This window comes from Miniopterus natalensis, chromosome 15 (assembly GCF_054644295.1).
Source record: "Miniopterus natalensis isolate mMinNat1 chromosome 15, mMinNat1.hap1, whole genome shotgun sequence".
NCBI lineage: Eukaryota > Metazoa > Chordata > Mammalia > Chiroptera > Miniopteridae > Miniopterus > Miniopterus natalensis.
Window position 1 is genome coordinate 2,599,622 of NC_142095.1, and position 13,944 is coordinate 2,613,565.

The following is a 13,944-nucleotide window of genomic DNA, read 5'->3' on the forward strand; positions in this document are numbered from 1 at the left end:
TGCCTTCCGACTGAACCGCGCCCGCTGCACGGCGCTGCCTCCAGGTCCCGGCCGCGCGCCGTAGCTTCCCATTGGCGGGCGGTCCCCGTGCCCTCCCACACGCCGCGTCCCCATTGGTCCACGCCTGCCGGAGCCCAGACGGGCGGCTCCACGCTACCCTTCCCCATTGGCTGTTGGAGGCCCCGCCCTCGGCCCTAGACAGTTGTCGGCCGCTGATTGAAGCAGGGCCGGCCGCCGGAAGCGGGGGCGACGGCGGAAGTGGCACGGCAGCCATTTTAGGTAGGGGCAACGGCTGTAGCGGAGGCCGGGCGCCGCAGGCTCTAGTGGGGAGGGGTCGCTGGCGCCTGCGGGACTGTCTCGCTTACCCCAGTTCTGGGCCCCACGCCTCCCCGAAAACGCCGCGCACCTCCCTACCCGGGGTCTCGACTAGTGGCGCAGGTCAGGGACTCCGGGGTCAGCCGCGACCCAACGAGGCGGGGAGGGCGGCCGCGGCCCGCAAGGCTGTTACGTGTTTGTCTCCCTTTTCCTAAACGCCCTCTCGGGCGGGGAACCGGCCTTTGCGCAGCGTCTGCGGAGGGTCCGGCGTCTCCGAGGCCTGCTGGCCGAGTCCGAATGTCCCCAGCAGCCGGGCGCCCCGAGCCCGCCGGGCGCGGGCCGACACTGCGGGCCGCAGGCCCTCCCCTGGAAGGCAGGGTGTCCGGCTCGGGGACCCGGGGCCAGCCGCCTCGCGGGGGGAGGCTTAGGAGGCTTGTTTCACTCGCGGCGGTTCCGCGAGTCCTCCCAGGCTCCGGAAGCCTGGCCCGCTATCTGCGTCCAGCTGAGCGCTCAGGCCCCGGCTGCCCGGGCACCTCCTCAGTAGGGGCGCGGGGGTCCTCAGAAGCGTCTGCGGTTTCCTCTTTGGCTGCCCCCTTCCGAGTGCAAGGCTTGGCTGGCTGTCCTTGAAGCAGGGCGTGGGAAGATGGGCTCACTGCAGAAAGATTTCTAAGGGGCTAAAGGGCTTGGAGCCCAGCGGCAAAGGTTGGAGAGGGGCACTCGTGCTGCTCCCGTTCAGTGAATTCAGTGGGTCAGTATCAGGTATTCATCTTTAATTCACATCACAGCAATCAAGGGAGTGGGGGGAGGGGGAAATCAAGTGGCAGATATTTACATCTAAAATTCACATTACTTGTTAGATTTAGAACATGCTACCACAATATGTACAGTAAAATACCTCTCGGGACACTAGTACAAATTTTTTTCTTTTAACTTTGCTTTCTGGTACAGGTAAGATCATTTTAAAATCCCCCCCCCCTTTTATTTAACATAAATACACAAAAAAATGGTTAGAAGTGTTCGTATTTTAAATAAGCACAGAAAGCCAGAGGTTAAAAACACATTTATAGGGCTGAACACCAACTGGACATCACACTCTATACATTTTTTGCTCAAATTCCTGTACAAATACACAGCATTCAAATAGGTATTTACAAATAAGCTTGAAAGAATGAAAGTATTTCACAATCTTCTCAGAGGATTCTCACCTCTGGCCTCCCACTTCCCTTCAGACTGGCTGATTCTCCAGCAAAAGGGATTTGGAATCTGCCCTTTTCATCCAGGTAGGGAAAGTGGGAGAGCAAAACCAAACCTGGCTCACCTTAAGTGAAGGAAGGCCAGATGAACCCACACTGCCCTCTTTACCCTCCTGTGCCACCTGGTGGAGAAGGTAGATGTGATGTGATGACTGCCTTGTCCAGGACTGAGGTTCAGCAGTGCCCTAAAGTCTAAAGATACCCTCCTACCTAAGAAATACAAAGCTAGGCCTCAACCCTCTAACACTTGTGAACACCAGTGGTCCAGGCCTGCCCTCCGAGGTCGGGGTGGCTGTGACTGACCCACTCTGCTGGAGTCATCCTTACAGTACCAGAAAGGACACACACTGGTGATAAACACCCACACACCCTGAAGGTAATGGGGCCCCCCATCTTTCCTAATAGGTTACTTGCTGGCATTCCTATTGAACAGCTGGTGTTTGTTTACAAGAGAAAAACACCCTGACCATGGCCTTGTCTGGAAAGAGGGGCAATGACGAAAGGGGTCTTGGGCCCAGGGCCTGGCCATGGAAGTCAGACAGGCCAGCAGAAGAGTAGGGGAGAACACACCTGCTCAATAAGAAGAAGGTAGCCTTGGGACCATCAGTTGTTAACTCAGGCAAAGAAAGAAAGTCTGTACGTAGACTTTTTAGAGGAACTTAGAAGCACCCTGGTAGAAGACTTACTTCCCCACCCTGTCCCCCCCAATAACCAAGAGGAAAATTCAGTGCTCTGACTTGGAAGTTTCCCATAAAGATGCCACCGCGCTCTGCCCAACAGACTGGGGAGGCTGGAGAAGCATCCCTCCTGCCCACCCTGAACCCTGAGTGGTGGTCCCCACCGCCCGGAGCAGGGCCCCTGCACTTGGCCACTTGGAAGAGGATAGTTCAACTTGCGTGGCTCCCTGATCCAAAAGCAGCTCCTTCCCACCCTGCTTTCCCAGGAGCCTGCTGAACCTGACCATGAGTCCTCAGGGCTTGGAAGCCTGGCTGGGCAGCCAACCCCTCTGCTCAGAGGTAGTGCTGAAAGTCCCTGATTCAGGAGCTGGATGACGGGCATTCTGGCCACTTTTGAAAGCTCAGGATTTCTGGCGCTGCCCCACCTCAGCATACCAGCTCATCTCTCAACACAGGGCCTCCTGGCCCTTGGGGAGGAAGGTGGCTAGTCCCTTTGGTTCCACACCCCTACTCAAGACCTAGAGGGTGGGAGACCTTTGCAGATCTACTTGCCAAGGGGGCTCCTGCAGGGCATGAGGTGTATTGAGAGTGGAAGGGAGCAAATGATCAGAAATAAAAGAGATGAAGGAGAAAATCCAAGACAGCTGGAGGCAGGACTGGCTGGTGAAAGCCTGGCAGTGTGCCCTGGGCATGCAGTTAGGCCAGGTCACATGCCTGAGCTGGCAGGTTGGCCCAGCCAACCCCTCAGTTGCATATTCCTGGATGAAAGAGTAGGCAGGTGGGCAGGCGTTTGTGCAAAATGACTTGTAGCCCCTTGTCCACCACCTGTGCATGTAGTCCACGTGGTCCACGCAATCCCTGAATACAACCATGAGCTCTTCTGTCCACACAGCAAAAGAAGAGGTCCCTAGTGCAATTTCCATTTTTCTGTGCATCTCTACCCTGGAGGGAGGGCCTGGGCTCCTACCCCAGGCCCTGCAAAGCTGCAAAACGATTCCATCTGTGCAATATCTCCATAGAGCTCCACGTGGTCTGGAACTACAGGAGGAAGAAAGCATCTACTGCACAAAAAATGAAAGGAAAACCTATAGAAATGGAAACGTAGAAATCAAATAAAAAGAGAAGCCACAACCCTCATGCTGCTGCGGCCTCTGTACATGGCAACACACAAGTTCACAGCGGCAGAACGTAGACTCGGGTGCTTCTCTCCTGAGTGCCAGGCCTCTCTGGCTCCCTGGGGGGACTTGCTTTTCAGACCTGGAATGGTTGGGCCAGCTGCTCTGAGGGCGACATCCCAGCCGCCTCCCTGCCCCTCACTGTTCTCCTCGGCCATGCTCCCAGGCCATGCGGGCCTGCTCTTCCTTGGTGCTCCCAGGAGGCAGTGAGGCCTTGCGGTGCAGGCCCCGAGGCCTATCGGCCTCTTCACGCAGCAGTACACCCTCGTCATGCTCCAGGGCCGGCAGGCGGGGGTGGTAGGGTTTGGGTGGCAGCGCAGGCGGGTCCATGGGGTCCTGAGGGATGACACATCCCGGGGCTGAGTGGCTTCGGCATGGCTGGGACTTGATGGAATCCAGGACAGCAGACTCGGAGAGGCTGTAGTGAACAGGGAGGTAGGGCGGCTCAAGGTCTTCATCAGCATGCCAGGCCTGGCCAGGCATGGAGTCCATGGTGTCATTTCGAGGCGGGGCCTCTGAGGAGTGCCCAAAGTTACTCTCGCTCAAGGAGGACACACCACTGCTGGCGCTGCCGGACAGTGTAGAGTTGCTGCCATCCAGGCCCGACTGGGGGCTGGTGGGGGAGGCTGGGATAGGGTGGAGAGGAGACTGCAAAAGAAAGGATGGGCATATTAGAATCTCTCTCTCCAGACTGGCTGGTGGCCATGGTGTGAAGAGAATACCAAGTCTGCTTATTAATAAGCTTCAACAGAGCCCTCAGCAGCAGCCCCACTGCTCCCTCCAGCCCCAGCAGGCCTAGGGAACAACAGAACCACCTGCATTTCTATGGGCTAAACATGGCTATGCCCTGGCTGCTGGGCGTTTGTGCCCCCTGAAGCCAAGTGCTGAGTTGCTGGCTGTGGCTCTGGGGTACTGACAGAAGGGCTGGGTTGTCAGGCCAGTGGGGAGGCAGAAAGAACCTTAGTTGGCTATGGGCCAGATGAGTGCATTCTGCTGCTAAAATGTGATAGTCTTTTCTAATTTGCAGAAAAATTAACACGTTTTTTTCTTTTTTTATAAAGCTTTGGTGCCTGATGCTTCTTGCTTTGATAGACTCTAGTTTAAAATGCTCTGCAATCCATCACAAGACTGTTTCTTTACCTCTTGAACTGTGGTTTGCTGACACCTCATGGTGTTAGCAGAGTTGCCCACATGCTCTGAGTACTGGTGTTGCTGTATCCAGGGCTCTCTAACTTCCTATCCCCATCATAGTGGCTGCAGGATACAATGGTCATCTGCAACCCGAGTGTGTGGCTCTGGTCACCCTCAGCCCCTGCCGGGCTAGGCTCACCAGGACAGAGGGGTAGGAGAGGGCTCGGGTTCGTTTTATGGACCCCAGGGGCTGTAGAGCAGATGAACTGACTCATCTTATAGCCTGGTGGGGTTGTTGCTTCAGTACATTACCTTGCGCAGGGTCCGGGCAGGGAGGGCCGGGGGGGTGTCACCCAGTGGGTGGTGGAAGGTGTCAAAGTGTAGGGAGTAATGACCTGCAAAGGGAACAGAACCACAGCCTCAGCTGGGACCCCTCTTGGGCTGCACACCAGCACATCTCACTGGGCCAACTGGGCAGATGTGGGAATAGTATCCTGGGAACCCCTTAGCACTGAAGGCCACAGGAAAATCTCTTTCATGAAGTTCTCCAAAACATAGGCTGCTGGAGTCAAAGACACTCATGCTACACAGGAGGTCAAGACGGTTAAGTGTGTCAGAGCCCGGGGAACAACAGGCTGTAGGCAGTGGCAGGTCTCCGGCCCATGGCTGGGTGATGACAGTTCTGTTGTCTTCGGCCACCCTGGTTGGGAGGGCCTCACTGAGCTCACCTGCTGCACTTGGAAACCTCACCGACCCTGAAGCCCAGCTGGTTCCTTCCTGTGGCAGGGATGGTTACTCCTTGGCTGAGTCAGCCCAGAGAATGGCCTGTCTTCTCAGCCTGGAAGGCTGCTGCCCTTGCCTCTGAGCAGAGCTGGAGACCAACGACTATCTGGGGACCCGCTGGAGGTCTTCTTACCATGCAGCAGGCTTCGGGGAGGCACTGGGGGGGCCAGGATGCGCCCCATGTGGGCAGACAGGAAGGGCTGGGCCTCTCGGGCTCCGCTATCCAGGCTCCAGCTGCTGGGGGCTGCTGGCACCGCTGAAGGGTGGAAACAAATGGCATGAAGGGAAGTTACTTCTGGAGCCACCCTGTAGGAGAAGCCCATCCTAGTGTGTGGCTTCTCCAGGTGTGCATTATGTACCCAGCACAGGTGGGAAGGGCATGCCAGCCCCTGGGGCAGAAAACACTGGCCAAGCAAGACACTGTGGCCTTTGGGAGGGAGTGGCCAGGGATAGAAGCTGCTTAAGATGGCAACAGTGAACTGATGTCTGAGGAGCACTCAGGATGAAGCAAGCTGAGAGCCAGTGCAGCAAGCAGTGAGCCCCTACAGCCTCCATGACTTGCCAGGAGGAGAAGAGAGAACAGAAGAGGTGAGAAGAGGAGTGTGGAACAGGCTAACGACAATAAGAGAATACAGAAAGCGTGGGCCACAGAGCTTCTCACAAAGTCGAGTCAGGGCTCTCCTCCTGCCTCGGCCAAAAGGGAAAGCAGGGAGCAGGATGGGCAGGAGGGAGAGACTGCTCCTCTAGATCTGGTGCATGGCCAGTGAGTGGGCAGGAGCTGCCCCTCAAATTAGCCTCACAAAAGGCCTGTGGTAACGTACAAGCCTTGCCCATTCTTGTTGCTCCTGTGCCCACTGGCGGGATCTGGGATACACAGGGCGTTTTCTAGGCAAGAACTGGTATTCACTGTCCTCACAGGAAAGAAAAGTATAAAGTCCAAGAGTCATGGCCCAGTCATGCCCATGGGTGCTTTGGGACACGTAGAGAAGCCCAGTTCCTGGCACCCACATGCTGTGGATGCAGAGTGGAGTGGGCCCTGGACAGAGGGGAACACCAAGTATCCACCTATGCTAAGAAAGAAGTCCAGTGCCAGAATGCTGGCGACAGCTGGGGTGACTTGGCCGGAGGGGAGGGGAGAGGAGGAATGGTTGGACCTTGGGGTGTGAGGGGGCTACCCTACAGGAGCAGCAGGAGACACGTGAATCCTGTCAGCCAACTCTTCCTGACAACAAGTACTGCCGGGAAGAAAGATGCCCTTTCTCTGACAGAGCCAGGCAAGCACTCTCCCTGCTGGGCTGTCAGCAGCAGGGCAGAAGCTCTCAATCCAGGGGCCTCCTCACTGGCTTTGCTCTGAAGTGGTGGTAGTGAAAGGGAGCCTGAGACGGCCAGGGTTGGGTTCTTCCTGCTCCAGGCACTGAGTGGGGAATGCCCAGAGGCTCCGGAAGGGAAGGAGCTGGAGTCCACTTTAAGGAGGAAGTGGCCAGCAGGGGCTGGGCCCCATGTGGCCAAGGGATAAGTGGTGGTGTCTGCCCTCGTCTCCTCATTGGTCAGGACCTGGCATGGGCTTGCAGCAAAACACGGGGTAGAACTCCACTATCTACACAGCCTCAGTTCTAAGGAGGATGGCTCAATCTCACAGGATGCTTGATGGCTGGTGGCCAGAGGGAGGGCGTGGCAGTGACCAGGTGGGCAGGTACTCAGCTGTGGCCCGAGGGGAGGAAAGAATTCTGAATCTTATGAGCATCAGGTAGATTTCAACAGCAGGCCACCTCAGAATGCCTGAGCTGTCCCCAGAATGGACAGGCCCATCCTCATGCAGGTTCTCCCCATGACGCAGCACCAGCTTCCTGGCCCTCAGCACTGAAGCGCTCTCCCCCCACAAAGAAAAGTTCTGTCTCTATGAAAAGCCACTGAATCTCAGGGAATAAGAAGCTTAGAGGCAGGTCTGGGCAACTTCCCCAAAGGGGTTCTGAAAGCCCAAGATCTCACATGTGCATCTAGGTCCTGGAAGAACTGTGGGGTTGCAGAAGTTCACCCACAAGGGCCCACTTGCAGTCAGGAAGGCTATGGGGGAAGAAAGCAGCAAGGCTGCAGTGGCTTACAGAGGGGGCCTCTGAGCCACTCCACGTGAGCCAGAGACCATCAAGCTTGCCCTGCAGCCTGATGTTAGTTAGCAGCGAGGCCAGTGACCTTTGCCATCCAGCACGCGTGCACTGGAGCTAGTGGAGCATCTAAGATGGAGTGCCTTCTAGAAGAAGAGGGGCAATCCCCCTGTATGCTGGCCACATCTTTCTCTGTGTAACAGTGGTCCAGCACTGGCCTGAGGTCCCCAGTGTACAGCCCATAGCTCTGAGGGCAGGCTTGCCTGGTCTGGGAGTCACTGCCTGGCAAAGAAAGATATCTGCAAGTGAGAAGTGGAGTCCTCATGGGATTCAAGATCCTGGTGACGAGAATGGTGACAAGTTTGTGCAGTTCCTGCCCTTGGGGATCCAGGTAGAGACTGAGGAAGTTGTTACTTTGGCCTATGTGTTCCCTCTAGGCAAGTGCTGGCCTTGTGGCGTGGACATGCTTGCTCTGGGCTCAGCCTCTTTTCTGAGACAACCAGCTTTCCTTCCCACACCTGGGATGGTATGTCCAGCTTCTTGCTGCAGCCTGAAGCTCTTCTGTATCCAGTTGGCGTAGGGTCCTGGTCTGGACGGCAGCACCCATTTGATCTCTGAGCCCTTCCGTGCTCTTGGCTAGTTCTGAGATTGCTTCACATCTCAAATGAAGAAAAGCCACTGTAGAGTCTAGTCAAGGCCAAAAAGGCACTCAGATTTGAGGCATAGGTGCAGGGGTCCAGGGAAACCGCATGTTTTGGGAATGTGTATCCTTGAGGCTAGGAAGGCAAATTCAGCCACAATTTTTATGCCTTTGTGGTTGAGAAACCAGTGATGATGCTCTACTGGGCACCAAGGTCATGGACCAGTATTTGTTGTACCTCGAGGACACAGGTATGTCCCCTGTAATAAGCAAGGGAGCAACAATGATAGTACACACAGCAGATGTCACTTGGTGAGGAGGGGAGGGGAACCTACAGGGAGATGGGCTGGTAGGGGCCTGGATTCTGTGTAGCAGGCAGGCTTAGCAGAGTCCCCAGATAGTCTAGGCAGGCTCAGCAGAGTCCCCTCCATTAGCACTAAACTCAGGTCTCCATGTCTGGGGCTTTGGGCCGGAGTCATGGGCGTCCAAGCCTGGTTCTTCCATCAGCTTGCTGGGGCAGAACACAGGACAGAAATCCTCTCTCTAAGCAGCCTCTGTGCTAGGTACTCCCCAGTCTCATGGGTTGGCTATGTGTAAGACGGACTCCATAGTTGCTGGCTAGAGTGGCTGCAGGAGGACGGGACTCCCTTCTGGTACCCCAGGACTCCCTTGGGCAGGACTGTCTCTGGGAAATTCACTCTGCTTTGGCCTGTCCTTCCATTCTTCTTGGGCTTGCTCGGCAGGTCTGTTGTGAGCAACAAGGACAGGTCCCTGAGGGCCCAAGTTGAGAGGGATGAAAGGCGCTACAGGGCCTGCTGAATTCTGGGGCTGGTTTGGAGGCACCCAGGGGAGTGGTTGCCCTGTTTGCACATGGCAGCCTGAGTTTCCACAAAGGTAGGCTCAGGGCAGGTGGTAGCTGGGGCCTATCTGAGCTGGGCACTGTGGAGGGAGAGATACAAACTAATAGAAACCAAATTTTAGCATCAAGCAGACTTGGGTCGCACAGTGAGCACAGGACTTGGTTAGGATTCTAGACAGACAGGTCTGGATATTGGGAGTGTGGCTCAGCCTTGGCCAGCTGGTGCTCAGGGACAAGATTCAGAGGCTCAGGATGGAGACACACATGGTGGGAGGCTACCTGAGATGAGGAACAATACCTTTTTCAGCCACAGACAGATTGGGGTCACTGCAGGGTTTGCAGGCTCCGACCACTTGCTGGAACAGGGCTGGCTGGAAATTTGGCAGCTGAGGGAAGGAAAAAAACATCAGAAAGGGTGAAAACCACCAGTTATATCTTGGGGGGCAGTGCTGTGGGCCACAGGAGCCAGAACATTCCAAAATCAGATGGGGGAAGTCAAAGTAGTGGTATGGCTCATGCTTGAGGTGTGCGGGGAACACAGGCAGCCAGGGAAGGCCGTCCAGTGCTGCCTGGCTGAGTGCTGCCGTGCGCAACACTGAGGCACCAGCCTCGGGTGTCTGGCTGGGCTCCAGGCTGTCTTGTGCACGGCTGAGGAAAAGGACACGGCACCGGAGGTATCTAACTGTATCAGTCTGTCCTGCCAGGGAGACACACTGGCAGAATTTAAGGGCCCCTTTCACCCAGAGTGCTGACAAGTTTGACCTCCTGGAGATCCTCCCACAGGCCTACGTTAGCACTGAGGGTGGGGAAAATGCAGCACTCAAGCCAAGAGTCATAGACGGGACCCAGTGTTCTGATGGGCAGCTGCTGAGCAGACATGCTCCCTCCACCTGGCAGGGCTGATCAGACACAGGGAGGTACCACTGAGAAACTCCCGGCACTCTGGAATTAGGGAACACTTGTTTGGAGGTGACCTTCATGGACTCGAGAGAAACAGGGCAGACTGGATAGGGAAGTGGTTAATCCCTGCAGCATCTGTTCAAGGCTTCCAGGTATAGTATTTGGAAAGCTGCACAAATGGTGTGGAGAGTTTTCCAGCAGGTAGTGAGGGGCTTCAGGTGAATGGATGGATGAAAGAGGCCGAGTCTGCCCTAATAAAGATGCTTTTCACACACAGGGACGAAGGCATCCTCCAGACCTGTCTACCACTGTCTTCTTGAAACAGGAAAGAACCAGTTTCCTTTGCCGGACTGTTCAGGGATGAGGAGTTCAGGAGACTGGCCAGAAGGACAGATAGGCCCAGCCGGGCGTGGCTCAGTGGTTGAGCTTTGACCTAGGATCCAGGCGATCAGGGTTCAATTCCCTGTCAGGGCACATGCCCGGGTTGCGGGCTCGATCCCCAGTCGGGGGCCTGTAGGAGGCAACCAATCAATGACTCTCTCATCATGGATGTTTCTATCTTTCTCCCTCTCCCTTCCTCTCTCTGAAATCAATAAAGATATATTAAAAAAAAAAAAAAGACAGACGGCCACACAAGTAATGGCAACTCCAACCCTGCCACCATTCTACCCACAGTGCACTGTGTCTGGATGGCTGGTCCTCAGGTTCACTGAAGCCCCCATCCAGGAGCCCGGCAGCCTCCCGAGGGTCTTACAGCAGAAGGGGCATCGCGGGCAATGCGGAAAGCTAGCAAGTTGGATGAGTGAAATCCAGGCCACACAAGGGGGCAGAGGGCGGTCGGCAGGCAGGGGCTGCTACCTGTCCATTCTCCAGGATGGCTGCTGGATACATGGCGCTGCTCGGCCGGTCCCGGTGCGCAGGCAGCAGCAGCATCATTTCCCGGGCATGGCGGTACTTATCTGGCAGAGAGGGAGAGCCTGTAACCAAGTGAGAACAATCACGCACAGATGACAAGCCACAGATGGAGCGTCCAGTGGGCAAGCATTCTTGGGGCCAGGGAACCAGGGCAGGTATCCGCTTGCAGTTGGGGTGAGGATGAGCTGAGCAAGCACAAGAGGAACAAAGCAGTCTGGTGGTTAGATGGTGGTGGGGCTGCACCTCGCATCCCAGCAGAGGGAGATCTACTGGGCGACGCAGACCCACTGGCAGGCTCCCCTCACTGTGCCCAGAGGCAGATTGTGAGGAGGGGTGAAGACTGGAGCTGGGGCCCCAGGGGCTCCTGCACCCGGCGCTCTTGGAAGATGAGTGTGACCTGGATGCTGGGCCCTCTCAGGGGCCCAGACATGGCACAGGCCAGCTTGTAATGGAGCCATCACACAGAGACAGAGACACTCAGATAACATGGCATAGTTCTTACTGAACACACTGCATCTCCACACACTTACCTTCTCCAGACACCATGGCCCTGTTCTCAGCTAGCCTCCTCCTACCTTTTCCCAGAGGTCCTTTCCTCCCAGTTTCCAGGCCCCCAGCTCCTGCCTTCTGCCTTGCTGGTCATTCTACTGCAGCCCTAGAGCCAGACTGGCTGAAGACCCAGGGCCTGCACCCATGCAGCTCTCCAGGGTTTCTTACTCTGAGATCTGCCTTTCAGTGAACACGGGGCCATGGGGTTAGTCTGCAAGTTGTGGGGCTTTAACCTAAGCTCTTGAGTTAATTTGGCTCATGCTCCTTTCTTGTGAGGCCTCTGTGAAACCTCCTCTGGCTTGAGGGGCTGTTATGGAGGCCAGATCCTGCCAGATATGGTATGGCCCAGTCCCCATCGATGCATGCCACAGCTATAGGCCCAGGAGCCTGTCAAGCCATGGTCCTCGAGGGGACCCTCCACAGAAGCAGTGAGAATAACCTGCTAGCTTCCCTTGGGAATAGATGACTTGGAAGTTCCTCCAAATGTGCACTACTCATTGTGCCAGATGCAGCATGTCCACAAGAAACTAGGAGTCACCTGGCCCCTCATAGGAGGGTCACCTAGACCCCAGTGCCCCCTTCTTGTCCACTGGAAGCCTCTGGCTGGCCCCAGTGGTTGAAACCCCTCTCTGTGGTACTGGAGAGCTGAGAGCAGCCCATGGGCTCTGTCTGAGAGGAACCTGGAGGCTCTGTGTCCCTGAACCCAGAGTCTCTAGAGCCCGAGTGTGAGGTGCAGGCGCTCTTAAGGCACAGCCAGAAAGGTCTTCTGCAGCCAGCGTGCCCCAGCAGCCCTTGAGAAATTCCTGTTGCACTCGCTGTAGTCCAAGCAGATGAGGCCTGAATACCTTGAAGAAGCCAGTATGATACAACCAGCAATCTAATTATTACTATGTAAACTTCTTCCACAAAAGGTCTGAGCAATACTGTTTGCAGAACCTCAGGGCTGGCTTTAAGACCTAGTCTTAAAAATATCCATCACTGGCAGGGGAACGAGTAAAGTGCTTTCTTGAAAAACTAGGCCTGACTTGCTACCATTTGGTGACCTTTTTTTTTTTGTAACGGATTTCAATGTTTTGTTTTAGAGTTTTGTTCTAGAGCTCTGAAGCAACCTCAAGAAGATGGCTGTTAGAGAAAACAGGAGAAACGCTCCTAATCCCGCTGACCTCTGTACTGCCTTCCCAGCAAGAAGCTTCCCATGCCCTGCCAGCCACAGCTCTGAACGGCTCCCTCCATGTAGCATGCACGGAACAGACACAGCCCTTTACACCAGCTTAGTTACATCAAACCCACACCTACTACCCCTGCACGCCAGACACACAGCTGCAACATGGTGCACCGCCTCACAGAGCTCACAGCCTGGCTCACCAGGCCAGCACTACACCTGAGCCCTCGATATCCTGTGACATGTTAGGGGGCTAGGATGGAGGGACAGCAGCTGACAGGCCCAGGGGCACTGCTGAAGATCTGTGTCCACGTCCTGGAGGCCCCGCTGGTGCTGTAACAAAGGGGTGCTCTGTGCTACCACTAAATTTCCCAACTCTGCATCTCGCTTTTCTCCCACTGCCCTTGCTCTGGGAAGTCAATCCCATGATAGGAGAGAGTGAAGGCTGCTTTTCATGAAAACATTTAAACTGTCTTTAAACTGACACAAAGGTATTTGTGTCACAGGACTTTAGAAGTACTGAGCTGCAGTCTGGTGGGCCACAGGGGGGCTAAGCACGACAGTCATTCAAGGAGGATCAGTCACAACCCCCATGCTTCCTAGTCTCTATCAATCTGTCACCACCAGGGGGAGCTGCCCACTTACAAGAGTGTAGACTGTGCCTTGCAAGCCATTGAGCTGGAAGGTTTTAAAAGCCACAGGGACCACAGAGAGTGTCAATGGGCCCGGTGAGGAAGGCCACTGGTGTCATGACTACTCCCAGGAGTGGGGGAAGTGACTCCGATGTGCAGGATTCTCCAGAGTACTTTCTCAAAAGCCTTCTCCTCACCCTAATACCAGACATAACCACAGTGACCCTTCCTCCTGCGTCCCCAGAGCGTCTACTACTGTATTCACCGTAGTCTTCCCCGTGACGGGGCCGGCCCTCTCAGGGCCTGACACTGCGCTGGGTACATGGTGGGCCACGGTTTTCTCCAGATGGGTCGGCACATGGTTGTTGTAGCCAAGAAGTATAAACTCCTTGCTTTTTCTTATCACCATTCCCTGCCGTGGGCCCAATTCTATTTAACCACTGTTTTTACTTTTGTACTTAATATCTAATAACAGAAATGGGAGGGGCTTTTATCAGCCTTTCTCTATATGATATTCTGGAATTTGGCCATTATGAGAGCTTGTCTCCAGAGATGGGGACCATCAACACCTCCCAAAGCATACACATGCCCCTTCTCACATGAGGTGGAGACTCATTCTCCACCCTGGTATCCAGGTTGACATACCTTAGTGACTTGACTAGCAGACAGAATGTGGTAAAAGGGACGCTGGGATTTCCAAGGCTGAGTAATTAGAAGCCTTCTGCTTGGTCTCTTGGAATGCTTGCCCTGGGGAAAATCAGCTGCATGCTGTGGGCAGCCCAAGACACACAGACGGGCCATATGCAGGGACTCAGGTTGACAGCCCCAGCTGAGCTCCTGGCCCACATCCA

The 13,944-nt window shown here is 55.2% G+C and overlaps 1 protein-coding gene across 1 annotated transcript in view; it reads right to left on the reverse strand.

The window, feature by feature from the left end:
• Positions 1-3,558: 3,558 nt before the first annotated feature.
• Positions 3,559-13,944, reverse strand: part of DOCK3 (dedicator of cytokinesis 3) — a 164,362-nt gene continuing 153,976 nt past the window's right edge. The window contains exons 49-53 of the mRNA XM_087825076.1: positions 10,694-10,812; positions 9,234-9,321; positions 5,468-5,590; positions 4,864-4,946; positions 3,559-4,068 (exon numbers count right to left, since the gene is read on the reverse strand). Coding sequence (XP_087681202.1) covers positions 3,559-4,068; positions 4,864-4,946; positions 5,468-5,590; positions 9,234-9,321; positions 10,694-10,812 — 923 coding nt within the window. The remainder of the gene's footprint in view (positions 4,069-4,863; positions 4,947-5,467; positions 5,591-9,233; positions 9,322-10,693; positions 10,813-13,944) is intronic.